The sequence below is a fragment of the Lemur catta genome, chromosome 6 (genome assembly GCF_020740605.2).
Source record: "Lemur catta isolate mLemCat1 chromosome 6, mLemCat1.pri, whole genome shotgun sequence".
Lineage (NCBI taxonomy): Eukaryota > Metazoa > Chordata > Mammalia > Primates > Lemuridae > Lemur > Lemur catta.
The window spans coordinates 8,553,079-8,580,951 of NC_059133.1; the positions used below are offsets into that span (position 1 = coordinate 8,553,079).

Here is a 27,873-nt window from a genome sequence, read left to right on the forward strand (position 1 = left end):
AAAAATAAATTAAAAATTAGCTGGGCGTGGTGATGTAGGCCTGTAGTCCCAGCTACTCGGAAGGCTGAAGCAGGAGAATCACTAGAGCCCAGGAGTTCAAGTTTGCAGTGCGCTATGATCTCACCACTGCATTCCAGCCTGGGCAAGAAAGCAAGACCCTGTCTCTAAAAAATAAGTAAACAAATAAAAGGCAAATATATTCATAGGTTCATTCTATAATTAAATAAATAATAATAAACAAATAAGACACGGCTGGGGTCGGGGAGGCAGAGGGGATGGGCAACCCTAAGCCACAGGCACGAAGAACAAAGAAACACCAGTACACACTTGCAGTCTGCTGGTGGGTTCTGAGTCTTCACTTTATTACTATGTCACCAGAAGTCACCACCTTCACTTGGTTCACCACAAATGGATGGATGTCATAAAGGAGGGTGCCACAGGGCCACTGGATTCACTCTTGAGACTTAACCAGGTGTTGGGGGTTCTGGAGTGGGGGCCTAGGATGGGGACTGCCCTTCACCGCACACACGCACACACACACAGATATATTTGTGGAGCCTTATATTATACATTTTATATATAGAAAATATATATATTTATACTATACACAGGCAGTAACGCTGCGGGAGGGGCCAGGGTACCCAAACAAGGGCTGCGGGCACCAGGGGATGGGGAGATCAGGTCGGGGCAGCACTGGGAGATGGCTGGACCAGCTCGTCCTCCCATAAATTCTTGGGAGGGCACTTCCCTTCGTGCTCCTTAGGAATCAAAGGGGTCTCAGGCCAAGGTTGGGGGTCCCCCAGGGCTAACAGGGGAGGGTTCTTGGTTACATGAGGGAACCTGGGACCCCCAAGAGTCTTTGAAGATCAAGAATCACCAGGGAAGGATGGGTGGGGAACCGATGCCAGTCCCCTGGGAATTAGCCCCTCAATTTTTACACCCCCAGGTGGTTTGGGGACACCCAGGCAAGACAGTCTGTGATTGCACAGGATAAGTGTCAACTCAGAAAGCAGAAGACCTGGCTCCCGAACTTCTCACTTTGTGCTTGACCTTGGACAAGTCACTGTCTGCCTGCCCCAGACTTTACCATCTCCAAGCGTCTTTGCAGCTCTAAACTTGCGTGGAAAACCCAGTTTCCTGGGCCCTTTCTTGTGCTTGATGGGGAGGGAGCCCAAACTCTGCAAGGTCAGGCTGAAGGGGGGCCCTTTTGTAAGGAAAGGTTTGGGAGCAAGGGAGACACAGAGAAGGCAGCAGAGAGGGGGAAGGGGATACTGGATAGTGTTGACCTGTGGGCCTGGGCCCCCCAGGGGGCTGTCCTCACAACAGGAGTGGGCTTCCCCATTAACCTCCCAGTGGCAGAGGCAGGAGCCCTGGGTCTCATCCAAATCCTGCCCTGGGACATCTCCCACCCTGTCTGTTTCTCATCTCCACCATGGGCAGGTCCCTGGCAGAGCCCAGCCTGGTGGTGGGATTGTACCTGGGGTGCACTTCTGGGCCGCACACTGGGCAGTGAGGTGACTCAGCACCCCCCATTCCTGCTAGAGCCTTGCAAACTTTCCTAGCCTGGGTTGGTGGGGAGGGTCTATAATAAACACCTAGGATTGGGCAAAGCTTATCAGGTACCTGCCCTGTGACCCACGATCACCAGCAGCTGGTTGGTGCCCAGGAAGAAATGGGTCCCACCCTAGGGTCTCCTAGTGCCCATTAGCAGGGGAGGCTCTTGGTGGGAGTGGGCAAGGGGCAGCACCTCTCACAGCCTCCTGCAGTGGGTACCGAACTTCACTCTGCCAGAAACACTCCTGCACCCACCCTCACCTTTGGCCTGGTGAAGGTTTCACTGCTCAGGCCAGCAGATAACCTGTCCTCAATCTGTCCCCACTTGGGCCACCTGGGGGGGACCACAGACAGAACCCCTTTCCCAGATGTGGAAAATGAAAGTCAACAACCAGCTGCCACTCAACTGTCTGGGGTCCTCTTCCATTACTGCTGTCCCTTGAGCGGACTGGGACAAACCGGAGTTCAGATCTGTGCCCCACTGCTAACTTGCTTATGCTTACAGAGCCTCAGTTTCTCCTTCTGTTAAATGAGGACGATGTTGCTACTTTTCTGGTTAGGAAGTTCCTTCTTCTCTTAACTCTTGCTCACCCTTAGGCCTGTACTCAGGGGAGCTTCAGGCCTGCCCTGCACCTATTTAGTGCCTCCCACCTGCAATGGACTCTTTTACCATTATTTGTCTAGTGTTCATCTTCCCTGGTGGACTGTGAACTCTTCAAGGGCAGGGACCACACGCACCTGCCGTATCACCAGCACAGGTGCCCCGAAAGTGCTGAATGAACGAGCAGGTGAGTGATTATCTGCTTCCTAGGATTCTTAGGAGAGGCCTGGGGTGATGGTGGTGGACACACCCAGCACTGTGCCAAACCCACCACCCCCTCTGCTCTGCTCCCTGAGGCACTGGCCAGTGGACGCTGGGCAGACAGGAGGATGGGCCGCCAGCTCTCTCCCTGTCCCTTAAGGCTCAGTGAAGAGCCCACTTTGTGCAAAAATCCCTTCCTGCCCCTGCTCAGAAGGGGTCACTGCCCCCTCAGGCCCCACAGCCCTCTTTGGGCCTTTAGGGTCACCTGTTATACTCTCCCCTACAGCCCATGGTCTTCCCTGGGCCTACCATGCAGCAGGGGCTCTGACCGGTGTCATCTTGGGGGTGATGCACTCCCATGGCTGCAGCTCGCAAGCTGATCTCGATGATTCCAAATCCCTGTCCTCTCCACTCTGCCTCCCAAAGGGAGGCTGGCTCTCAGGGGGCCTTCTGGAGTGCCCTTGGCTGCTGCAGCCCCCAAGCCCCTAACTGACCATAGACAACGGGAGAGATGGCATAGTGCCCCAGATCTGTTCTGTTTCCTGGGAGGCCACAAGGGCAATGAATGGGGGCACCTGCTGGGTGGCTGGGGCCAAGAAACCTGGGCAGCAAGCCCTGCTCTGCCACTCACTCACTGTGCCCTTGGGCCAGTCACACCCCCTCTGGACCTCCTCCTCCACCCAGCCCTGGGCAAGGGCTCAGCGAGTCCTCCTAGAGGAAAGGATGGTGACCAGTCCTTTGGGAGGCCACAAGGAGGTTGCTGGAATACCCTGGAACAAGCTCCCCGTGGGACACGCAGAGCACAGAGCAGTGCACGGGAAACAAGCGGGTGTGGTGAGCCCTCTAGGAGGCAGCCAGGGACAGGGGCCAGTGGGGATGTGGACAGAGGGACCCAAGGCAGGGCTGTCCCTGGGAGGAGTGGAACAGCTGGGGCAGAACAGGCCTTGGCTGGCAGCAGAATCAGGGTGTCTCACAGGACCGAGGTCCCTAAGGTCTCCCATGACAGTAACACTCAGCAGTGGAGCCCCAAGCTTCAGAGGTGGGGAGGTGGGAGGCCAGGGAGGAGTAGGCGTTCTGCTGTTGGGCGGCCGGGGCTTGGCCCACCTCCACCACGAGCTGTCTGGGGGACCCTGGGCGAGTGACTTTGACCTCTCCAGACCTCAGTTTCCTCAGCCATAAAATGGAGATAGCCCTGACACTCCTAGCAGGACTGCTGCGAAGTCGAGAGGGCTCTGGGGGTGACAGCCCCAGTGTCCTGCGGGTGTTCACACTTGCCCTGCAACTGAGCCAGCGTCACCCAGTCTGTCTTTCCCACCATTCCTACCTCTGTGCCACCAGGGTCTCCTCCACGTCTCATCTTTCCCCTTTCCAGGGATCATTTCTGCCTCTTTCATATTCTGTGTGAGCACAGGCCTGACACACAGTAGGCACCCAATGAATGCTTGATGACACTATGAATGAATGCAAACACCCCGGCCCCCACCCTCCAGGCCCCTGCCAGGCACATGCCCCTGGACACACTTGCACACACATGTAGACACCCCCCGACACCTGGCTGCCCCACCCCCATCCCGAGCTACCCTGGACCTCAGCGGGACAACTCCGAGGCTGATGAGCTGCTGGGCAGGGCAGCCCAGGAGGGAGCAACGGCCGGGCGTGGAGGGAGGGGACAGGGCTAGAGGGGTAGGGGCAGCCGGGGGGCAGGCGTCACTGTGGCTCAGTAGCCCTGCGACTGGTAGCCCTGGGGCTCGGCGTCAAAGGCGTTGGCCGGTTGCTGGTAGGTGCCGCCCATGCTGGCGGGGTCCGGCCCGGCACTGGGCTCCGCGTACGGGGCGTAAGGCATGCTCGAGTCCTGGCTGGGGTCCATGTAGTCCTGGGAGAAGAGGGCCGAGTCGGCGCCAATCTGGTACCGCTGGAAGGCCAGCACAGCCTGGCCCGCCTGGGGACGGGGGCCGGCAGGGACAAGGACAGGTGGGAGGGGATGGTTAGGGGAGAGACAGACAAGAGCACTGGGTTAGTGGTGGTTAGTTCACAGGACGCAGGCAGTAGAGGGTTGAAGAGCCTCAGAGCACTGGAGATGAAACCAAGGGAGGCTGTCGTCACAGCCACCCTGGAGAGGCCCAGAACCACATGTCCAGCCAGAAAGAATCTCACAAGTCGCCCATGTCTCTCAATCCCAGAGGTCATTCTAGGCCACCAAAAATTCTAGACTAGGGAGCGTTAAGATGGTCCAAAAGCCCACAGCCTCCTTCTTAAACCGTGTTCCCCAGGGTGTTATATGGAAGGGGAAAAAAGTTTCTTAGTGGGACAGAGAAATGTTGGAAAAAGCCATTCTTCTGTCTCTTTTGCAGCTATGAGTGGCCATGTGACTAAGTTTTGGCCAATGGGGTACCCACATATTCTTTGTCCCACCTCTGACCTGATGCCTGGAATGCAGACATGATGGCTGGAGCTCTAGTTGCTAAAATGGACCCTGAGCAGAATTGTAGGACTGTAAGAGGCCTGGGTCTGGAGTCACTGTACCACCTCCTCACACTTGGACTTTGTTTAAACCACCATTATTTGGGATTTCTGCCACTTGCTGCTGAATCTAACTCTAACTGAAACACTTGGTCAAATGAGCTTGGGAAACTGAGTTAAACAGAGTGAAACAACTTTCATAACCATCCAACTTGACAGAGCCTTGACTACCCAATGCACACTGGATGCCCAAGGGAGAAACTATGGCAAGCAACATTTGCCAACCATATCTGACCACTGAAGCCCTTTTTTCGCAGAACCCAGACTGGGAAAGACTTGTCCATAGCACACATGCATAGTTAGGAAATTATATCTCAATAAAAGCAGTTACATTGTTATTAAGGACAGGGACACTGACTACACCCAGCTAAGAAGTAAATCACACTTGTCATTTGAAAAAACAGCTTAGAGGTTTATGGCGACGCTTTCTCCAGAAATCTTCCCAGCCCAGGGAATCTTCCTGTGATGGGAAAATGCTAATGCTCCCCATGCCCATTTTGGGGCTGGGAAGACTGAGGCCTGGAGAAGGCACAACCATGGTAGAGTTAGGGCCAGAACCCAGCCCTGAACATGGGGGTCCTGTCCCTTCCCAGGCCAGGGGCCTCTCGGCTCCTTCCCTTTGATTGGCTTTGACAATACACTCAGTTAACCAGGAGCCCAAAAAGAGCCACCTAATAAAAGGGTGGGGAATGAAGTATGCTTGGTGTTTTGTTCCAGAAAGTTCCAGAAGCTCAGTGACTAGGGATTCACTTTTGACCTGTGCTCACTGACGACAACTCTGAGGGGCAGCCCTTTCTGGGAAGTGGCTGTTTAAAGCAAAGTGCCAGGGGCTTGGGGGAGGCAGAGCCAGAGGCTGCTGAGAACAAAGTGTGGCGCTCTGGGGTTCTCCCACTATGTTGGCAAGAGGTCGCGGCTGCTGGGGGCTCAGATGTGGGAGCTGAAGAGCTCCCGGAGGGCACCCTTGAGCCAACGGTGAGCCCGGAAGGGCTCAGAGACAGAATTCTTGACAGCAATGTCTGTGACCTCCTTCTCCCCAAGCTCCCTGGCTCCACTGTCCAGGCTGGTGTCCTGCACAGAGGCAGAGGGAGGAAGCAGATGACCTCTGCAGACCCTTCTAGGGAGAGGCCGCCAGCTGTAGGCACCGGGTACTGTCTCTGTGGTCAGCCCTCTGCCCCCAGTGGCCAGCCAGTTCGAGGGGCCACAAGACAGGAGCAAAGGAGGGCCCTGGGCCCTGCTGGACTGGGCTGCAGAGGGGAGGCTGGGCATTCTGCTGAGCCCAGGGACCTGGTGCTCAACCTGGTCCCACTTTCTCAGAGCAGGTACACTCTCCACAGCATCTCCAATGTGCAGCAAGCAGTCTGCTCTTGTATACCTCCAGAGCCAGGAAGCTCACTCTCTGTGTGCTCAGCCCCGAGCAAGGTTGAGGCATTGCTCTGGGGGGTCTGTTTGTGCCCCACTGCCTCCTCAACTCCTGCAGACAGTGGACAGATAGGGGATTCCCACCCAGGCAGCCGAGGGCCCCAAGGTGCAAACTGTGTAGAACCAGAGGCCAAAGTCCTTTGGAAGAATGTATGAGAATCACTTCCAAGGTAGAGATTATGGAGACACAGCTGACCTCCATAATTATGGAGAGAATGAATGAGTGAATGAATGAACAAGAGCTTACATTTATTGAGCATCCCTGTGCCAAGCCCTGTGCTGGCCTTTGTTTAATCTGCACCATGGCCTTGAGAGGTTGATGCATGATCATCCCCTCAGTTCAGGGAAGTGAACTAAGGCTCAGAGAGGTCCACAGATTTATCCGGGTAACACAGCACATGAGGGCAGAGCTGGAACACCCTAGGTCAGGACCCTCAGGCAGCCAGCCTCCACGGGGACAGTGAGATCATCTTTCACACTACACACTGCAGGACAGGCTATCACCCTGTGCCCACAGCTCAGCACCTGGGACCCTGGACACCTCCCAGCAGCCTGTGTACGGAGCCAGCTGCAGCCCCCTAACAGCCCTGGCAGTCCATTTGGGGGAGATTTTGGTGTGTCTGTTTTCCCCTCCCCAGCCTGGGGGCTCCCCAGCCAGGGATCCTGGCTAATTCATCACTAGGCACAAAACAGCTGCTCAATAAATGTTTACTGAATGAATGATCACATGAAGAATAAACGAAGAAGGCAACGAATGAATAAGTGGCGAATCTTAACTGGCTCCTCAAGCCAGCCTTCCACTGCCCTGCACGCCCTGCATCCCGGACATTTCCGGCACCAGGCTGCTCCTGCAGCCTCACCACCGGGCGTGACACGGGGCTCCCCGCCTTGCAGGCTGGGAGGCCTACGGCTGTGCTGGGGTGGGAAACAGTGTGCTGTATTCCTCCTGGAAGGTAAGGTCCTTGAATCTCTGCACGGCCAGGGCTGCGGTCAGGCTCTGCCAGGAGAGAGCAGGGGTGAGGCCGGTGGGGAAGAGCCAGGAAGGGCAAGGTGCCAGTGGGGAAGGTGGCTTCAGCAGGCTGGGCAGGCACCTGTCCGTCAGGTGCTTCAGACCTGCCCCTAGAAATCTTGCTGTCCAATCACCCACTACTCCTCTGTGAGCCCCACGCCATCTCAGGGCTTACTGCTCCCAACTCCTCCCTGTAGGCTGGGTGGTCCCCACTCCTGGGGTGCCTTCTCTCGACTAAGATTCCCTGGGGTCACCTGGTTCTTCCTGCTTAGTCTTGAAAATACCAAGGGTTGGAGCAGCCAGTGAGGGCCTGAACCACAGGTTTCACCTCTAAACTCTAGCTCCCAATATTGTATTTGGGATGAGTATCCCTGAAAAGAATGGATATCCAAAGGCCCTCAAAAAGAGAAAGAAGTCACCCCAGGGCAGGCCCAGGAGGATGGGGAAGACAGGGCTGTCTGGCAGCCTGCGTGGCCTCAAGGGTCTCCCAGGATGGCTGGACAGCCTGGAGGGGAGGGGCTATGGACGGGGAGGGAAAGGCCTTGGGATGGGTGGAGCTGATGTGACCTGCGTCTCTGCAGGGGGAGGTTAGGAGAGAAGAAACCGTGGGAAAGGGGGGCCAGCCTGCTGTCGTGCTGGTGGGCCCTCCAGACCTCAGGGCCAGCGCCTGCAAGGGGTAGTCTCTGGCCAGTCAGGCCCAGAGACATGTTTTCTCTGGCCCACGCAACACTTTTTTAAACTTGAATAAACTGGCAACACATAAAGAACAGATTTCATGTGAAAATTTAGATTTCTGGCCTTTCTAGGTTCCCATTCCTGCATGGCAACAGGAGCCAAGCAGAGGGTGCCCTCTCAGGAGGGCCTGCAGGGGCCCCGACTTTGTGATCTGCTGTCCCCAGATCCCATCCCCGTATTCTACAGACAGGAAGGCCGAGGGGAAAACTAGAGGCAGCCCTGCCGGAAACCAGGTCTCCTGACGCCGAGGCCTGGCTCGTCCAGCCCAAAGCCTCATCTTCCCATCCAGGTCTCTGCCTTCTCATCTGTAAAAGGGCACAATAAACCCCATCCGCAGGGGGTGGTGGGGGAGCATGACCCCAGGAAGGCTGCTTTGCACCAAAGCCAGGGTCTGGGTCACCACTGGACTGTCCTTGCCACAGTCTCAGGGCGGCAGCACCACTTCGAGGGCTGCAGGGACAAGTGTGGGCTCCAGGAGGCAGAGCCAGTCCCTGGCGATGCCGGAGGCTGCCAGCCCAGCGGTGCAGCCGGCGGGGGAGGAGCATGGGCTCTGCGGGCAGCTGTACTCACCCAAGTGAAGATGGAGAAAAAGGAGAAGGCGATGGCAGCCCGGGCCGCGTCCGTCCCTTCGTTCAGCGGGTTGTCCTTGGGCTTGGACACCTGCCACTGGTTGGCCAGGTAGCAGAAGCCCACGAACCAGAGGAAGGCCCAGAAGGCTGGGGGTCGCCGGGGCCAGGCAGACAGGTGCAGCACCACATGTGGGGGAGAAGGTCAGCAGGAGAAAGCGGGGAAACCGAGGAGCAGGGGGAAGTTCAAGAACGTGTCTCCCATGCTCCCCCACCCCCAAAGGGAGAGGCACAAGGGGTGTGTGTGTGGGGTGCCAAGAGAAGGTGCAGGCGAGAAGAGAGACCAGGCAGGTGCAGATGGGGAGAGAGGCCACGGAGGGCAGGGCAGGGCCAGGCAGGGGAGAGCCGGGGCAGCGAGAGCGGAGGAGGAGGGAGAGACAGAGAGAAGAGGCGATCAACTCAGGCCACGCTGCTCCAGCCCTGCCAAACCCAGATCTCCAGCCTCACCCCTGACCTGGGCCCCACAGTCCACCCTCGAGGCCCACAGCTCTCCAGGGAGGTCCCCTGCCCCGGCCCTCCTATAGGCCTCTGGAGAATTGGGGTGTGGGAACGGGAGGACCAGACTGGGGCGAGTCTGGGCCTTGACGCCTGGTGTGCTGCAGCCTCACCACGCCCCTGAGTTTAGGGAGGGGACCTTTGAGAGCTGCAGTCCGGGGGCTTTAGTAGTGGGAGCCTGTGGGTGCCCAGGGTCTCCCCAGAGAAGCTCAGAGCTGCTCGGGACATGGTGTGCGTGGGCCAAGGTGGTGGGGTGTCTGGGGCCCAGCCCACCTCCCAGAGGCCCTACCAGGGACCCTGGGACTCTATGGAAGTTTGAGGACTGTTCAGATAGTTCTAGTTCCTTCTAGCCTAAGGGCCCCAGGCCTCACTGCCTACAGTCAGCCTGGCATCCTGAGAGCCCCACGCCTGGAAACGGGGGTGGGGGGTGGGGGTGGGGTGGTCAGCCTCGGCTCAGAGGCCAAGAGCACTGCCTCAGGCTGAAGCCCGTGGCTCTGCCCCTGACCTAGGCATCCGCCAGTCAGATTCCCAGGCTCAGGCAGAGTCAGGTGCCTCTGCCAAAGGCCGTTTCTGAAGGGCAAAGGTCAGGTTGGCTCCCCAGTTCCAGGTCCTGGTCCTGCCAGGTCTGGCTGGGGAGGGGAGGGGGGAGACTGAGGCCCTGAGGCCCTACCGTGTGCCGGGCATCCAGTCACCCCCTGCCCAGTTCTCATGGGGCCGCACCAGGGCGGTGGTGCGGAAGACCACTGAAGCAGCAGCCAGGCCAGGTGCGGTGGCTCACGCCTGTAATCCTAGCACTCTAGGAGGCCAAGGCGGGTGGATCGCTGGAGCTCAGGAGTTCGAGACCAGCCTGAACAAGAGCGAGACCCTGTCTCTACTAAAAATAGAAAGAAATTATCTGGCCAACTAAAAATATATCGAGAAAAAAAAATTAGCCAGGCATGGTGGCGCATGCCTGTAGTCCCAGCTACTCGGGAGGCTGAGGCAGGAGGATCGCTTGAGCCCAGGAGTTTGAGGTTGCTGTGAGCTAGGCTGACGCCACGGCACTCACTCTAGCCTGGGCAACAGAGCGAGACTCTGTCTCAAAAAAAAAAAAAGAAAGAAAGAAAGAAACAGGAGCTGACTCCCCGGGCTGGCAGGTGCCCGGCCCACCTGGGCTCCCCTCCCCCCAGGAGCATGGGCTATTCTGGGGTCTCAGGCCCTGTCCTGGTGCTGCCCTCCTGCTGCCAGCCTGTGACCCCGTCTGTCCCTTCACCTGCTTGCACCTCAGTTTCCTCATCTGGAAAACAGGCAGAAGGGTGGCAGCCCCCTCCCTTGGCTGGGACAGTCCTCTGCAGACTGTGTGCAGAGGGGTACCTGCTGGGGCGGGGCTCACCCGAGACGCCAATGTCGGACAGGACGGCTTTCTTGCGGTCCTTGACGCTGCTGATCTGTGGGAAGTACACGTCCAGGGCCAGGTAGAGCAGGCAGGTGAGGAAGGCGAGCACACCCACGGCCACACCGTAGCTGCAGGCGCTGGGGTTGCGGTTGTAGATGCAGAACTCCTCGCCCTCTGAGGCGCTGTTGAGGTAACCCTCATTCACGATGGAGCCGAACACCACGATGGAGAACAGCTGCGGGGCGGGGCAGGGCGGGGGCGAGCCTTAGACCCAGGCAGGCCCCCAACACGCCCTCAGCCTGCTGCCTGCCCCTCTGTGAGCCACAAGGCCTGTGTTAAGCAGGCATTTCGGAGGGGAGGCCCAGAGAAGGAGAGCCACTTGCTCAGGGTCACACAGCGCAGGTGGGGTCAATCGCTTCCTTTCTCAGCCACAGGCACTGAGGAGCCTCTGACCACAAATGTGGCCCCACCTGCCAACCCCCGGCCAGGTCCTGAGAAGTCTTCTTGGGCCCTGACACCAAGGTATCCTAGAACTGGACTGAGCCCCCAGAACAAGGAGCCCCCACCCTCCAGGCTGACTCCTCCCAATGCTGGCATGTGCCCAGCCCCATCTTGTGTGCCCCTTCCCGCTGCAGAGCCATGGGCCGGTCTGGGGTCTCAGGCCCTGTTCGGGTTCCTACCCAGGCCCAGCCAGTGGATGGAGTGACGAATGAAAACATAACAGCAGTCACCATCCCACCAAATACAGGGTGCACTGCACGGTACCAAGGTGTCGCGTGTGCTACCTCAATGACCCTCTGCGATAGGGATATCTCAGCGGGGGAGGCAGCCGGCTAAGATGGCCCCCAAGAATCCACTTCCTGCCATTCATGCCTTTGTGTAGTCGACTGCCCCTGAGTGGCTGGACGGAGTGACTTATTTCTAACAGACAAGAGACTCTGGCTTCCATCCTGCCTCCCTCCCTGATGAAAGCCATTGTGCTCTGAGCTGTCCCTTGGAGAGACCCACATGGCAAGGAACTGAGGGACGTCTCCAGCCACCAGTCAGCAGGGAACCTAGCCCCTCAGTCCCGCAGCCCACGGGAACTGAACCCTGCCCACAGCAGGTCAGTGGGCTTGAGAGTGGACCCGCCCTCAGCTGAGCCTTCAGAGGAGACCGCAGCCCTGGCCGGCGCTGTGACTCTGGCAGATTCCAGACCCACAGGCATTGTGAGATAACAGATGTTTGTTGTTTTAAGCCCTAAGTTTCGCGGCACTGTGCTGCGCAGCGATAGCTCACTAACGCGCTCAGCATCCCCAGAGCCCTGCAGAGGAGGCCCCTGCGGCTCAGGCATGGAAGTGACACAGCGGGCTTCAGAGCCAGGGGACCTGACTCTACAAAGTTCACACTTTTTCCTTGTGCCTCTCCCTCCCCGTGTGAGGATGCCAAGGCCCAGATCTGACCGACACACCCTCAAAAAGGCAGGGCCCCAAGTGTGGCCTGCGACGGGCTAGCAGCGGAGGCTGGAGAGGACTTTTGTTGTCCATTTTCCACTTCTCTTTACTTCCCATTTTTTGTACAATAAGAAACTATAATGTCCATATGAGCCAGACACATCTTCCATAGCCACTGCCCAGGATGGGTAGGGAGTCCCTGGCAGGTATAGGAAAAAATATGAGAGCATTAAAATTATCTTTTGAAGATACCTATTCTTTACATGGATTTTACAATGTACAGAATATATTAGTACAGTAGTAATATATATAAAAAACAAATAAAGCTACATTTATTATTATTATTTTAAGAGACAGGGTCTGACTATGTTGCCCAGACTGGTCTTGAACTCCTGGCCTCGAGCAATCCTCCTGCGAGGACAGGCATGCGCCACTGTGCCCAGCTAAATTTACATTTAATGGGAGGACTGACTCAAAAATTTTTCCTGAAAGCAGGGCATGATCACAAGTTTGGAGACCACTGGTTCAGGGACAGCGTGTTAAGGAGGATCCATGTGATGGGTTACCATTTGGCCATAAAAAGGAATGAAGTATTGATACACGCCACAATGTGGGTAAACCTGAAGACAAGAGAAAGAAAAAACAAGGGACAGGAGCCAGACATACAAGGTAACAAATCAGGGTTTCTTTTGTGCGCTACATCCCCACCAGGCAAGAGACAGACAGAAAGCAGAGGAGAGGCTGCCAGAGGGGGTGCGGGAGGTGGGGAGTTCTTACATCATGGGCATGGGGTGTTTCTCTGGGGTGATGAAATGTTTTGCAAGCAGAGAGGTAGCAGTTGTACAGCACTGTGAATACACTAAACTGTCACTGAATTATACACTTTGAAATGATTCCTTGTATGTTATGTGAATTTGGCTGCAATTTTTAGAAAAGAAAGGATTGTGAGGCTATGTCCTGGTTTAGCCAGGACCTTGAGCACCTTGTTCTGGTGTGGAGGAAGGAGACCCAAAGTAAAAGGTGAGATTGCTGCTCTCTGAGGAGCCAGATGTTTCCTCCTGTGAAAATCCTGCCGATGGTGTATTATGCTCAGTAATAGCCTTTTTGTGAGGAGATATTTTACCCGGGTGTATATCTCTGGTGAACTTCTAAATACAGAATCTTTCCTGTTAGATGTACCACAGACAACAGATTTTAAAATAATCTTTCACTATCTGATCTTCTGTTAATCTTCTTTTTACTATAAATTTTATGTTTTTATACCAGTACATTTAAAATTTATAATGTTTTTATTTTGCAGTTTGGCTCAATCCCCTTAAACAAAAGGCCACAGTAATTACTGGTTCCCACTGAAAACCGTGCAGGTGGGTCAGTGGATTGGTCTAAAGAGAGGAGAGGCGGGGCACCATGGCTCATACCTGTAATCCCAGCACTTTGTGAGGCTGACAGGGGAGGACTGCTTGAGCCCAGGAGTTTGAGGCTGCAGTGAGCTAAGATCGTGCCGCCGCACTCTAGCTGGGGTGACAGAGTGAGACTCTGTTTCCAACAAAACAAAACAAAAAAACTGAAGCAATTGTCAAAGAGGCTCCTGAGCTCCTGACATCCCAGACAAGGTAGACTCTGGGCACTGGGAGGCAAAGGCAGGCAGGCTCTGACAGCTGGCTGCCTATGTCGTGCACTGCACAACTCCAGGGACTGCACCGCTCGAGACTGCCAACACGCAGCCCCTTGGACCTGTGCACTGTGACAAGTCCAGGGCTCCTACCAGAAAACTGCCAGGTCAGGAATCTGAGGTCTAGTCCCGGATATCACCAGATGTTACCAAACCAGCAGAACAGAAAGCCTTTTGATTGAGAGAGACTTCAGACAGTGAGGAGTCATGCAGACCTACCAGATTCTAATCGGAGGCCTGCAGCTCATGCTGTGTGGTCTCAGGCAAGTGACTTAACCTTTCTGAGCCTCAGATTGGTCCTCTGTGAAAATTAACCTCCCCTGGGGGCGTGATGGGAGAATTGCAGCAGTACCCAGAGCAGAGCAGTGCCTCACAGGAGCTTAGTGAGGGTTCATTTCCTCTCTAGAGGCCCCAGGAAGGGAGGAATTACTCTAAGAAGGCCTCTCTTGAGCAATACTTCCCCACAAACATGTGCTCCCCAGGGGCTGGAGGAGACTCCATTTTTCCAGTGGTGGAAACAGGTGTGGATCCCCTTCTAAAAACAGAAGAATATTGGGCTCCCCAAAGGCAGACGGGAGGTGGGAGAGGAAACAGGCAGGCAGAAGCTCAGGCCTTGGGGACAGCAGCAGAGGAACCATTAAGACTGGGACCTCTTGTGGGGGAGAGGCAGGGAGTCCCCGGAGAGAGGGAGGAAAGTGCTGGAGACCATGTGTCCCCAAGAGGGTGCAGAGTAAGATCAAAACACCCTCGGAGGGACAGGGCGGGGCCCCGTGTCTCCACAGCTCCAACAGACACCCGTCTTGGTCAGGCTTTCATCACAGGTCAAAGGTTTCTCGGCACCTGTCGCTGTGCTGGGAGAAGCAGCAAGTGGAGTCCGAGGAGACCCCGCTGTGGGAGCTGACCACGGGGAGGGCAGGGGTCCGAGTCAGATGCCCTGGGCTCACCGACCAACTTGGCCACTTGACCAGTGGGGTGACCTTGGGCAATGAACTTAACCTCTTGAGCCTCTGCTCCCGCATCTGCCCAGGGGGGCAACGGCAGCATGGAAAGCACGGATGCACTGTGAGGACTGCACAAGGCCACGCAGGCAAGAACAGCACGTGGCCTGGAGTAAGAATGCCCACACCAACCAAGTGGAATAGATCACTAAGGCAAGGACAGTCCCTGGGGGGCCCTGCAGCAGGAGCCCCACAAAGATTCGGGGGAAGCATGTTCAGGCAGAGGAGCAGAAAGTGCGAAGGCCAAAGGCGGGAAAAGGTTTTGTGCGGTGGAGTGGGAAGGAGCGTGGCTGGAGCAGTGACCAGGGAACAGAGCCTGGAGGGTGTGGTGGGGTCTTGTCAGGGGTCGGGAGAGGTTGGCAGAGGGGAGACCAGGTCTGGCTCTGTGGCTCACAGCCCCCTTCTCACTGGTCCTGCCCCCTCCGATCTGCCCCCACCCTACGGTGGCTCCCACTGCCAACCCTGCCCACCCATCCTGGGGCCTCACCTCTGTCTATTTCCCTCACTTTGCATGCCTGGCCTCTTTTGATGTTTTCCTCCCGGAAAGACTGTTCCTACCCCGAGATCCGTGCGAGCTATAGCTAGCTCTGCGTGTATGTCTGGTGGAGCAGAGGGAGTGAGCTGCCAGGAGGACCCTCTGCTCGGCAGCCAGAGAACTGGGGCTTGCGTCAGCCGTTCGCTCACTCGACATTCCTGAGCACCTCGTAGGTGGCAGCCCTGTGCGGAGGCTGAGAGCGCAGCTGGGAACAAGACAAGTGAGGACCCTGTTCTCACCGAGGGAGACAGATGTGTACACAATCCTGACAGGTGTCACAAAGAAGCATAAAGTGGCACAAGAGGAGACAGGCACGGTGGCCAGGGAGCTTCTGATGCAGTGACCTTTGAGCAGAAGCCGACTGCAGTGAGGGACCCGCGCCCTGCAGATACCTGAGGGACGATGCTCCAGGAAGGGGCAGCCCTGAGTGCAAAGGCCCTGCGGTGCAGGCGGGCTTGGCGTGTGGGGCGCAGCACAGAGTCCACCGCAGCTGGAGCAGAGTGAGTGAGGGAGACGCCGCAGGGGTGAGGGCACAGAGTAGGCACGGGCTGGCCCCAGGGCCATGAGGGTCATGGGGCGCTCAGGAGCCGCTGTGGGCTTACGGGCAGCCATGTGACTTGACATGACTTAGGCTTGAGAAGAACCACCGGCTGCCATGGAGAGAAAAGCCTGCGGGGACAAAGGTGAAGGCAGAATCCCAGCCAGGAGCCACTGCAGCACCCAGGTGGGGATGGGCCAAGCCGTGGGGGTGGGGCGCTAAATATACAATGAAGGTAGAGCCACCAGAATCTGTGGGCAGACCCGCCCCAGAGCAAGGAGAGCAAAGAGCAGGTGCTGGAGGCAGTCGGTGGGGGCGGGGCTTGAGGATAACGGGCAGCAGAGCCACGCCCCTGAAGATGCCACAGCCCTGCAGGCCGGCTGGTCTACAGACAGGGAAACTGAGGTGCAGGGAAGGGAAGAAACATCACCAAGGACACACTGCTAGTCCCTTGCAGTCTCCCGAACCCCCTGCAGGACTCTCTCTGTTCATCTCTGCGCCAACAGTTTACCTTCTCCATTTAGCTGCTGTCTCCCCACCCCAAGGGGGAGCCCCAAGAACAGGATGTGGGCCTCAGGCTCCTGGTCCTCACACCTGGCAGATTGCAGGAGGAGGAAGGGGCTCACTCAGGGGCTGCTGAGTGCACTGAAATAGACACCCTCCACTCCACCAGGCTGCGATTCATTCCCATTTTAGAGCCCCATTTGGGGACCTGCCCAGGTCACGCAGCTGGTCGGGGTGGAGTTGAGATGTGAACCTGAGTCTCTCTGGATCCAAAGCTGATGGCTGGTGCCAGGCAGCCTCCCTGGGTGCCTTGCTAAGGCCAGATCCGCAGGGACAGCAAGGAGCACACAGAGCAGCCGCAAGCAGCCACTGGAGAACTGGAAATTAAACCGGAATGAAATTCTACACTGGCCAGAGCAGCCGGGGCGCTGGGGGAAATTCATCTAACAAGTGGATCTGCCACGGGGAAGGCAGACAGGTCTGCAGAGGCAGAACCAGAGGCCCGGAAACAAGAGGATGGAGGTGACGGCCAGGGGAGGACCCAGGGAGGTGGCTGGCCACCGGCAGGCATGGGAAAAACAAGCTTCCCTGGAGCTAAAGAAAACGCTAAAAAAAGGCACCAAGGTAATCCGGCCAAGCCTCTTTGCTGTTTTCCACCCTCTTTAAAATCCAATCCTGGGTCTTTTTAAAAACAGATTCCAGATGGTGCTTGGTGCAGATCTATGTCAAACTCAGAAAAACAATTCTGAAGGAATCTCACAATCTTGGAGTTTCAGGATCTTGGGCTAGGAGATTCAGAGACATTCAGAAAGAGAGACCCAGCAGCACCAAGCCCTCTGTGACCACCCTGGCCTCAGCTGTCCCCCTCCCCCTGCCCTATTCAGCCACCCCAGGGGGCTGTTTGATATTAAATAATTCTGCACCTGCTGTTCCCAGCTCCCTCTTTCACATAGGAGTGAACACCTCCTCCCCACCCCCTACAGGCTGCAGGGCTGTGGCAACTCCCAAACACCTTCAGACACACCCACCTGCCCAGTCCTCTCCCCCACCGGACCCTCACGCACTCCTGGGACTTATTTGTGGGTCTGTCTCTGCCTGGAGCCCCTGGGCCAGCCCAAAGCTGATGGTAAGCACCTGATAAAAATCATCTCATTTAACCCTCCCCAAAACCCTTGAAGGAAAAAATAAACCCAAAATGTCCTCACAAAGCAGTCTTCCTTAGACCATTTCACAGAGGGAAGCTGAGGCTCACAGGGGCCTGGCCTCTGGCTGGCCCGCAGCAGGTAAGCAGGGACACCGGCGCCCCCACCCCCAGGCCTGCCCCCTCCAGCACCTCTATGTCCAGCTGCCTCCCCATGAAGGAGCAAATTCCAGAATCCCAAACTCTAGCATCAGCATGAGACCAAGGAGGGATGCCTGCTCGTCCCGAGCCCTGGGTCCCACCTGCAGCACAGGAGGGGTCAGGCAGCCTTTACTTGAGGGACCAGATGGCGTCTCCACTCGGCAGACAGGCCGGCAGGGTGTGCCTGGGCGTTGGCTAACCAGGGCTCTGGGGAGAGTTGTACCCAGCCAGTGTGGGGGTGGCTGAGGTCACTGCTGTGCCACTAGGAACCTCCAAATGGCCTGGCTTTAAACATCTTTAAACAAATGCTGGGCTCCCCAAGACGAGCTGCAGAGAGATGACATCTAGAGCCCGCAGCGCCCGTCCCTCCAGCTCCAAATGGTGCCATCCACCTCGCCCTGTGTAGGAACATCTGCTCCCTAGCTGGGCGTCTGGGAGGAGCCCCGGGCCTGCCCTGCAAAAGCAGCAGGGAGTCAGTCACTGGCCACCTCAGCCTGCTCTCTAGCCCCTCTCTGGCCCCTCCAGGCAGTCCCCAGGAGCAGCTAGGGGGTCTCAGCCCAAACCTCCCCAGTCCCTCCCGGGGCTGAGGATGAAGTCCATCACCCTCAGACAGCACCGAGGTCCCTCTCTTTGGGCCACTGGTCTCGCCTCCAGTGACCCCCAGGCTCTCAGCCTGCCAAGGGACCTCAAGCCACCCCTCAGCTGTGCATTGGCTCTCACCCAGCTCAGGCCCTGGTCCTTGGCTCACCCCAGAACCCCATGCAGCCCAACGGTCTGGCCTGTTGCTTCAACCTCCCCCAGAAAACTCTCAAGTTACTCTGAGTCCCCACCCTGGTGCAGACCCCATTGCCTCTCTGCAGACAACGGCAGCAGCCTCTGTGTGTCCCCTCACGGCAGCCAGACGATCCCTTTAAACCTGAGTCAGGCATGTCACCCCCTGCTCTAAACCCCTGGATGCCTGCCCCTGCTCCCACAGCGAAGTCCTGCTCCCCACCACACCCCTGGACTCCTGTCTTCCTCTGCAACTCTTTTCCTCCCACTCTCCTATCTCGCCCTCCGAGCTTGTTCCTGCCGCAGGGCCTTTGCACTTGGCTGTTCCCTCTGCCTGAGATGTCTAAATCTTCCCACAGCTGGCTCCTTCTCAACATCCAAGCCTCAAGGCAAAAAGACACCTCCTCAGAGAAGCCCTGCGTTCCAGATGCCCAGATCTACAGTAGTCTCCAATACCCCAATTCATTTTCTTGAAGCATCGTTATAGAACTTCTTTCCTATTCACTGGTTCAGTTCTTGGGTGTATGTCTCTCCCCCAGCCCCAGAGGGAGGGTCAGGAAAGGCTTCGAGGGGTGCGAACAGCAAGCTGGACAGTCAGAGAGCCACAGGCAGCACAGGAGTCAGGAGAAAGTATTCCCTCCTCAGCATCCCTGGCTTGCGCCTCTACTTGCACACCCCTGACCACAGGGCGCTCACTCCCTAACAAGGGGGCAGCCGAGTCCTCCCCACGTGAGCTGAACCCTGCCTGCCAGCATCCCTGTCAGCCCTCAATGCTGCCTCCTGGGCCCTGGGGACAAAGGAGCGGTCATGCTTTGAGAGATGAGTCAGGCTGCCAAGGGCCCCGCTTCACAGGAATGGGCCCTGCCTCCCCCCAGGGTCATGTGAGGAAAACGGCCGAACCCAGCGCACAGACGCGTGATGGCCCCTTGGCTTCCTGAAGAGCCTCACTCAGAGCCGGGCAAGGAGGGTGGGTGGGGCTTCCAGGCCCCCCTCCCTGCCCCGACCCCATCCTGCAGCCTTGGAAGTGACCTGCTGGGGATTAAGCCGTAATCTTCCTGCAAGCTGTCCCTGCGCACTGGTAGCTGTGGGGGTAGCGGGTGGGTTCTGCCGGGCAGGACCTGGGCGAGCCGACCCGGCCTCCCCGAGGTGCTGAGATCGTGTCCAGGTGGTCTCTCCACAACCTGGGGCCACATAACCTCCAGGGGCCCTGGAACCTCATTAGGGAGGGAGAGACTGAGCCCCGGAGAGGGCTCGCTTGACTGGCCCAGGGCCTCACGCTTAGTGGTGGAAGTATCTAGACTGCCACCAGTAACCTCCTACGCCCCAGGTCCTGGCACCTCTGCTCTTTCATAGGTGGCGGTGGGGCAACATCACCACCTGGAAAAGGGTTGCAAACACCAAACTCTGCAGGAGTCCTTCATAGCCTGGACCCCACTTGCACCCCCAAAATCCCCGTGAGGTAGGCACTACTGTGCCCATTTTATAGATGGGGCAACTGAGGCTCTGGGAGGTCCCTCAGCTGGTGAGAAGAGTGGGGTTAACACCCAGTGCTTTCTGCTCTTCCTCACCCCAGTGCCTGCCTCTGCCCCGCCTGCCCCTACATGCCTGATGTTTTCAGTTTCTCTCCCTCTGTGGAAATTCCAGGTCTTCAGGGAAATAATCCAGTCTCAGGCCCTGCCTCACCCCATAGAGGAGAAAAAAGACACAAAAGGGGAAAAGCCCCTGCTCTGAGAATTCTTATAGCTACCCACGCAGAGAACAGGGAAGCAGGGAAGCGAAGGAAGGCTTGGGGGCAGTCCAGGAAGGCTTCATGAGGGAGGTGAGTTAGGCCCTGAAGACTAAGAGACGGAATGAAGAGGACGGTGCAAGCAGAAGGAAAGATCAGTGCAATTCCCCCTTCACTCAGCCCTTAGGAGATACCAGGAACTGTCCCTGCCTTCAAGCTTGAGGCTGGCAGGAGCAACAGCCTCATCACAGCTCTGCCAGGCCTCTGGCCTTTGCCCATGCTGTTCCTTCTGCCTGGAACTCCTTCCCCCTTCTCTGCCTGGCTGGCTCCAGCCCTCTCATCTCAACACTCGTGTCGCCTCCCTGTCCCAGAGCCTGAGTGAGTGGAGTGTTCTCTCACTCGGGGTCCTCACTCACCTCCATATTTTAACTGGCTTCTTGGCCACATTTCGTTCTACCGGACTGTGAGCCTTGCGAAAGACCAGGCCCCACATCCAGCACACACTCAAGATGTATGTATATTAAACAGGAGATGGACAAGGAGTCCATGTCTGTGGCTGTCTGGATTCAAGGGGAGCATGTATAAACCTCGCACTGCCGGCCAGATGTCACTGAGATCCATTCATAGCAACCGACCACAGGATTTGGCTACATGAAAGTCAGGGTGATCTTGAAAAGATGAAGGGGGGAGGGGAAGCCTGCCGGGGGCACATGGGAGAAAGCAGGAGAAATCTCGGACACGGTGACAAGCAGCCACTCTCTTGGCGAAGGAGCGTCCTTCTAAGATGGGGAACTGATGCACACTTGCAAGCCGCTGGGAAAGAGACAGGGGCAGAGAGAGTCCACAGACCTGTGCCCTTGAGTAGGTGAGGGAGACAGGCTCTAGCAGCCATGGCCAGGCTGGCCTGGGCCACCAGAACAGGGGAGACGGCTCAGGACCGGGCTTGCCCGGAGCTGTGCCTGGTGAGTGCAATGCATAGCAGAAGGGCTGGAGCCGGAGCACGTGGCCACTGGAATCCAAGCTGGAGGGGCACAGGGAGGACAGGGGGTGGGGGCTGGTGCACAGGGGACGGCCAGGGGCTCAGAGGTCCTAGGCCTGAGGATAACTGGGATCAGCTGGAAAGGCAGGAGGGGTGGGGAGAGCCAGACACCTGGAAGGAGGAACAGGGAGTGTGGTGGCTATGGGGAGGCCCAGCCAGGCCTAGAGTTTGGCTGGGGACAGCGGCTGAGGGTGGTGATGATGAGACTGTGGGGGGAGGGGAGGCCAGGGCATGCAACACTGCAATGACCAGGACTAAAGGCAGGAGTGGTATTGGAGAGAGCAGATGCCAAGCCAGGGGTGGGTGGGCACCTCTGAGGAACAAGCGCAGTGACCTGGAGCTCGCTTAGCACGAAGGAGAGTGGGTGACCCAAGGCTGGTGTGACATTCCAAGCCGGGAGAGACTGGTCTGGAAGTGGCCTCAGGAGCCAGGGGGACCCTGCCCTACCTGCCACCCAGCAGAGGGAGGTTTGAGGGTAAAAACGGCTCCCACCAAGTGGGCTGTGGGAAGCACAGTCCAGGGGAGGCTGTTACAGTGCAATTTATAAAAGGTGTCAGGGACATTTCTGGAGAGGCTGAGGACTTGGGGACACATGCTATGGACTGTGAGTTACTTGAGCCCCAGCTTGTTGGGGTTCCTACGTGATTGCAGCCCGAATCGGACAGCTTGGGGCTGTCCCAGCCAAACAGCCTCCCCTTGCCCCAAAGTCCCCTTCACCTGGCACCTGCCTCCCCTGCAGAGGGGAGCTGAGCAAACTCCATCCCTGGAAGGGGGGTTGTCCAGAAACACAGGGCACACATGGCTGCCCTGGCAGGCCCCAGCTGACACTCTGCTCTGCGCACACGCGTACCTGGGGCCCAGCCCCCTGCTGCAGATCCCCCAGAGCATGGGGGCTAGTTCTTGACATCACTTCTTTAAAGACCAACAATCCAAAAGTTCCCAGCCTAGAGTCCACTAGGAGCAAGAGTGGGGTTCTTCAAGGGGGGAAGGTTGGGAACCCCCAGTCCAATCCAACTATCCTTTTCCCATCTGATAGATTGGGAAACTGAGGCCAGGAGAGCACCGGCATCTGCTCACACCACACAGCCAGTCAGAGTCTGGCGGGTGCAGAACGTGGCCTCAGGTCTCGGGCCCAGGGCACTTCCCGGTGCCTGCTCCGCCTCCCCTCCCACTGGACAGCTGGTTCTTCCGGTCTGAGTGCCAAGTGCGGCTCCCTCCAACCGCCCTGCCATCTGCCTCTCCCCTTCGTCCCTCCCTCCTCCTCCTGGCTTTTCCTCCTCTTCTGCCTCCCTCCCCAGCCTTCGTGTTCCCTCCCCCAGGCCCAGCCCTGCCTCAGGGCTTTGCACATGCTGGTCATGTGGGACTCCCAGTGAGGCTGGGGACTCCCTGGAGCAGGGGCCACGGACTCGGATCCCAGTGACCCCAGTTAACGTCTCTGGGCCTCAGCTTCTCATCTGAGGTGGGGATAACAAAACCCAGCAGGACAGACGTATGGCAGGCCTTTTAAACTTGCATTTTCACACCCTCCCAGGCCTCCCCAAACCCAGGCCCTCCAATCCCATGTTACAGGCGAGGAAACTGAGGCTTGGAGAGGCAGAGATTTTCCAAAGTCCCGCCCGGTGGTCCTGCTCTTGACACCAAGCCCCGGGCTCTCTTAGGCTCTCCAATCCCCTGAGCTGGCCCTGTACCTGAGGAAGTGTCCGAGACATATGGCAGAAGTCAATCGTCTCCTACAGGTCTCCTTGCCGACCCTATCCCAGACCTGAGAGACAGAGCGTCCAGGAGCAGGCCACGGGCAGGTGAAGAGGAAGGAATATTCCAGGGTGGTCAGCCTAGATGCCAAACCAGGGCCATGGACCCACCTCCCTGTCTAAGGGACAGGGCCATGTGGGTGCTGGGAGAGGACAGGCTGGATGTGACTGCAGATTTCCGGCCAGGACACCTGCCCGCAAAGCCCTCTCCCAGGCCAAGCCTCTACACGAGCTTCCGAAACACACCTCTTTCCTGCTCCAAATTCCTCTCCAGCTTCCCACTGCCCTCAGACGAGGGCCAGCTGTGAGTCTGTCATCCAAGGCCTCTCCTGGGTCACCCCTCTGGGTTCCCTCCTTGTAGAGTCCCGAGCCTCCTGGACGGTGCCTGACGACTCCACCCTGTTCTCTCTGGACCAGGAGTGCTGGGGACTTGGTATTTACGGAATGAATGAATGAAGATCAGAACCGGCCAGAGGCTGTCTCCACCCTGAGCCCCCTTCCCCCTCCATAGCAGTTCCAGAATTTTTATATAGAATGGTAGGGGCACAGCAAACAGTTTGGGGGGTTCTCATCTTGAAGCTGAAACAAGTTCAGCTTTTTTACCCAGTGTTCACTTGGGATGACTAGGGGAAGGTGATAAAAATGGGGCTGGAAAGCTGCACCTGCAAGCCACCCTTGGTGACACTGTGACCCAGGCAGGGAAGCCACAGCAGTGCACGGCGGGTGTGGCCCTGTAGATCGGGTTCAAACACAGCTCTACAGTCCCAGGCCTTGAGCTAATATGAGTCACTTCTCCTGGCTGGGTCTTAACTCTGTGGTCTATAAAGTGGGGAGAAAGATAGCACCCTACTTACAGAACCATGGGGTGTAACAGCCAAAGCCCTTAAAAGATTAACCCTGAAAATGGCAAAATTTCAAATGTTTTATCATTTTATTTTGCCAAAACAGAGAGCATTAAAAAAAAAAAAACCCTCTCTCTTCTATCAGCACTGATATTCTCTCCCCATAAGTCATTTCAGCCCCACAAAAAAGAACATAAATTCCAAATAAAAGGTGGTCCTTTATACTAAATCAGTTTAGCTCCTGGCTGTAACTCCTTTTTGCCCATCTGCTGTAGAACAAAGAAATGAGTCACTGACAGGCTATAGTCACGGAGCCATCGATCGGGCACCTCTGACCTAAGCCAGCCTCCTTGTTCAGAGGGGGAGACGGCGGCACAGAGGGTCGGGAGGGGACACTTACTGAAGGTCACAGCTGTGGCCTGGGGGAGCCAGGAGTGGCAGCCAATCTCCTGTCCCCTCAGGCAGTACTGCCCCATTTCCCACGAATCCTGAGTCAGAGGCAGCAGCTCTGAGCTTGCCCTGGACAATGTCCCAACTCAGCCGTCCCCTACTCAGCCCAGGGCAGGGAGGGTCAGGTCTGGTCTGGCCCAGCCCAAGGGCAGGGGTGCAGGGGGTGATGACACCAGGGGCTGAGAAAGCCTTAGTCAAGAGACAACCTATGCTGGGCATGGTGGCTCATGCCAATAGTCCTAGCTACTCAAGAGGCTGAGGCAGGAGGATGAGTTGAGGCCAGGAGGTGGAGACCAGCCTGAGCAACATGGCAAGACCCCATCTCTTAAAAAAAAAAAAAAAAAAAAAGAACAACAAGCCAGGTCCTAGAGGTCCTGTTTCTGCCCAGCCAGGCCTGGGGACTCAGGGGACTCAGGTTCCAGGGTGGGTCCAGGTTTGGTGAGGCCATGAAGCTAACACAGTTTGTGGGTGCTCTTTCGGAAAAAACTACAGAAAACAATCTTTCTTTCACAAATTTTACAAAATCACAAGGCCATGTGCACACACTGGCAGGCCCCTCCAGGGCTGTGGCAGGGGTCTGGGTGGTGCAGGAGGAGTCCTGGATACGGGAAGCCGTCAGCCCAGTTTGTCTGGGACTGAGGGGCTCCTGGGATCTGGGACTTTCAGTGCTAAAGGCAGGAAAGTCCTGGCAAACCAGGACAAATTGGTCACTCTAGCCCTGGAGCTCAGGCTTCACCTGCTGCATGGTGAAGCCTGCCACCTGCCAGACCCTCTGGTGTGCAGAGCAGCGTGAGGGCCAAGAGCAGGTGCCGGCTGCATCCATCAGCTGGGTGTTGAAATGGCTCGGTGCACCACATGGTTTTCAAAAAAACCAGAAGAGACACAGCACCTTGTTGACTGTAGCCCTCCCTAAGTGGTGATGTCATGTGATTGTTCCCCCTAAACTTTTTCTATTTTGGTAAAATGCACCTAACATAAGATTTACCATTTCTAAGTGCACAGTTCAGTGGTATTTAAGTACATTCATATTGTTGTGCAACCATCACGTGTGATTTTTATATTTTCCAGTAACTGGCAGGTATTATTTTAATGATCAGAAAAAAACTACTTTTTAAAGGTGTCAATCAGCCCATATGGGATGCTTCTGCTCAGACAAAAGTAGTGAGCGCCTTGTGTCGTGTGTGAGCAGGGCTGGGGGGTCATGGAGGGATCTGGCATTGGAGGGGGCTTGGCCCAGGCAAGCTCTGTGTCCTTTCCAATCCTGACATTCCAGAATTCCACACTCTTCCCTGCCCAGGGAGAAGCACTGTACTTTGGAGACAGGAAGACTTGGGTTTGGGTGTTCATCTGCCACTGATAACGCTCAGGAACCTTGGGCCAGGCACTTGGCCTCACTGAGCCTTGGATTCCTCATGTGCTAGGAGAACTGGCTGGGCAACTGTGCGTGCCCTGGCACACAGTAGGTGCTCAATCAGAGTTGCTTTTCCTTCCTTCTGCTTTCCACACCCTCTCACCTGCTGTATACATGTGTAAACCCTCCTCAGGCCTCCTGGCCTAACTGGACAGCACCTTCTCCACGAAACTTTTGATTCCACAGCAGGGAGACCCCTCTCCTGGCTCTCCCACCTCTGCCTGAGGGCACCTGGCTCACTCCCCAGTGGGACTGGGCTCCCCGAGCACGAGGGCTGTGTCTGAGTCATGCCGTCTTCCCTCCGGGCCCTCAGACTCAATACAGCCTTGCTAAATGAAGCCATCACAGCCAGAGATGACCCAAGCAGACAAACGCCCACGCCCCCTCACACAGCCAGTGGCTTCCCCCTCAAGCCAGAGGCCCGGGGTCTGGCAGACAGGAGCAATGCACGCAGCAGCCCCACCTGAGCTGGCAGGTGCCCTCCAGGGCTCCCGCCTTTGCCAAGGGCCTATCAGGGCCTCTGTCGGGGCTGGAGCCTGACATAGATGAAGGAATTCAGTGCCACAAACCCTCATGGATGTGCCAGGGTGCCAGGCCCTGTGAAGGCATTGGGGACACTAACAGAACCTGGCTTCCCTGCCCTCAAAGAGCTCCCGTCTGCCAGGCATTTGAGAAGAAAGGGGTTTAAACATGGTCACCCTTTCTGTGGCTCCAGGAGGAGGTTTCAATGTTTCTTGACAAAGGAGCCAGCTCTCTGTCCCCCTGGCTGGCTGTCCCACCCACCAGACCCCAACAGGGCCCTGAAAACCCAGGAAAGGGCGGAGCTTGAGCACCTGGAGATCTCAGCTGGCCTCAGGTGTAGCCCCCTGGGGTCCCTGAAAGTGCCCCTGCCCAGCAGCCCCCATGCAGGCCCTTTTGGTCTGGGTGGTGGCCAGCCGACCCCAGGGAGCCCCAGCAGACCTTCTGCCCCTGAGGCACTGCCCCCGCCACATGAACCCCTCCTTCTGTGCTCACTGGCTCTGTCCCAACCCTACCAAGTCTGAACAAGAAGCCCGCTCAGCCCCCTGCACAGCCCCCCCACCATGGGAGGTCCAGGACAGGCCTCTCTGCTTTTCACTACAGGAGGGGGTCCTCCTTCTCCAAGACACCCCCATAGGCACCCAGGTGTATGTTGGGGGCGAGGGTGTTGCAGATTCATGAAATATCAGAGCCAAAGGTGGCCTCAAGGAGGCTCCTCCCGCCCTCTCTATAAATTGGGAAACTGAGGCATGAGGGAGGAGGTGACACTCTCCACCTCGAAACTAAATTCCTCATTTCCCGTGATCATTTCTTGGGTGGTTCCCAGCCCAAGGTCACGCGGAGAAGGAGAGGCAGTTCCCGGGTGGAAGCCAGGTATCCAGCTCCCGATTCCTCGCTCCACACAGTCCGCGCAAGGCAATGAATGCCCAGTTCCCTGCCCTCTCCTCCTCGAACGTCCATGGCACGAGCGGCGTGCACCCCAGCGAGATAACCCACGCCCTGATCAGCCCCCAAAAAGGCCACCTGAAACCCGGGCTCCATCCCCATGGTCCCCAGTCCCGCCCGGGCGGCCGCGCAACCCGAGCCTCTAGCTGCATAGCCGCTGCCGGGAGGTCACAGCGATGGGGTGGAGAGGGGGTCGCAAAAATGGGGGGCCCCGGAAAACCAGGGATCCGGGAGCGGCGCCCCCCGCAAGCGTTAGGACCCCGGCCGGGGCCCGAGAAGGAGGAGCACGGGGTGCCCGCACCGCCGACAGGGCAGCTCGCAGCTCGCTGCCGCGCCCCTGCCAGAGGCCCGGTGGGGGGTCAGGGTCGGTCGGGGCGCGCCGCCCTTGCCTACACCCCACCCCCGGCCTGGCCCGGTCACCTGGCCCGTCCTTACCCAAGACACGACGCGCAGGATGGTGTGCGGCTGCCGGACCAGGGTGTAGGGGTCGAAGGCGCCCCCGGCTTTGCCCGCTCCGTACGCACCCCCTTCCATCGTGGCTGCACCCGCGCGGTGCCCCCCGCTCGGCGCGCGCCGCCGGCCGGTGCGCGTGCGCGGCGCCCCCGCCCCCTCCCCTGCGCGCGGCCGGCGCGGCCCAGGGCTCCCGCGAGGGGGCGTCGTGCGCGGCGGGCGCAGCTCGCGGGGCACGGGCTGGGGGCTGGGCGGAGCGCGCCCTCGTTCGCGGGGACGCGCGTGCTGCGGCCCCGGGTGGAGGGCGCGCTTGTCGCTAACGCGGTGACCTCTTTGCACAGTGAAGGCGGAGGGGGTGTGTGCGCTGCAAGTGCGGGACGTGTCCCCAGCTCCCGGCGGCCGCCCTCCCTGC

At 57.5% G+C, this 27,873-nt stretch overlaps 1 protein-coding gene across 2 annotated transcripts; it reads right to left on the reverse strand.

Annotated features, from left to right (window-relative positions):
- Window positions 1–341: 341 nt before the first annotated feature.
- SYNGR1 (synaptogyrin 1) lies at window positions 342–27,621 on the reverse strand. Of its 2 annotated transcripts, none has more exons than XM_045554875.1 (4): window positions 27,447–27,604; window positions 10,533–10,770; window positions 8,610–8,755; window positions 342–4,295 (listed from the first exon to the last, which is right to left on the reverse strand). In XM_045554875.1, the coding sequence occupies exons 1-4, from the start codon at window positions 27,543–27,545 to the stop codon at window positions 4,074–4,076; spliced, it is 705 nt and encodes a 234-aa protein (XP_045410831.1). In that variant the 5' UTR covers window positions 27,546–27,604; the 3' UTR covers window positions 342–4,073. The 2 variants fall into 2 exon arrangements, with proteins under 2 accessions (XP_045410831.1, XP_045410830.1); XM_045554874.1 differs by lacking the exon at window positions 342–4,295 and adding an exon at window positions 6,990–7,292 and having other exon boundaries at window positions 27,447–27,621.
- Window positions 27,622–27,873: the final 252 nt, after the last annotated feature.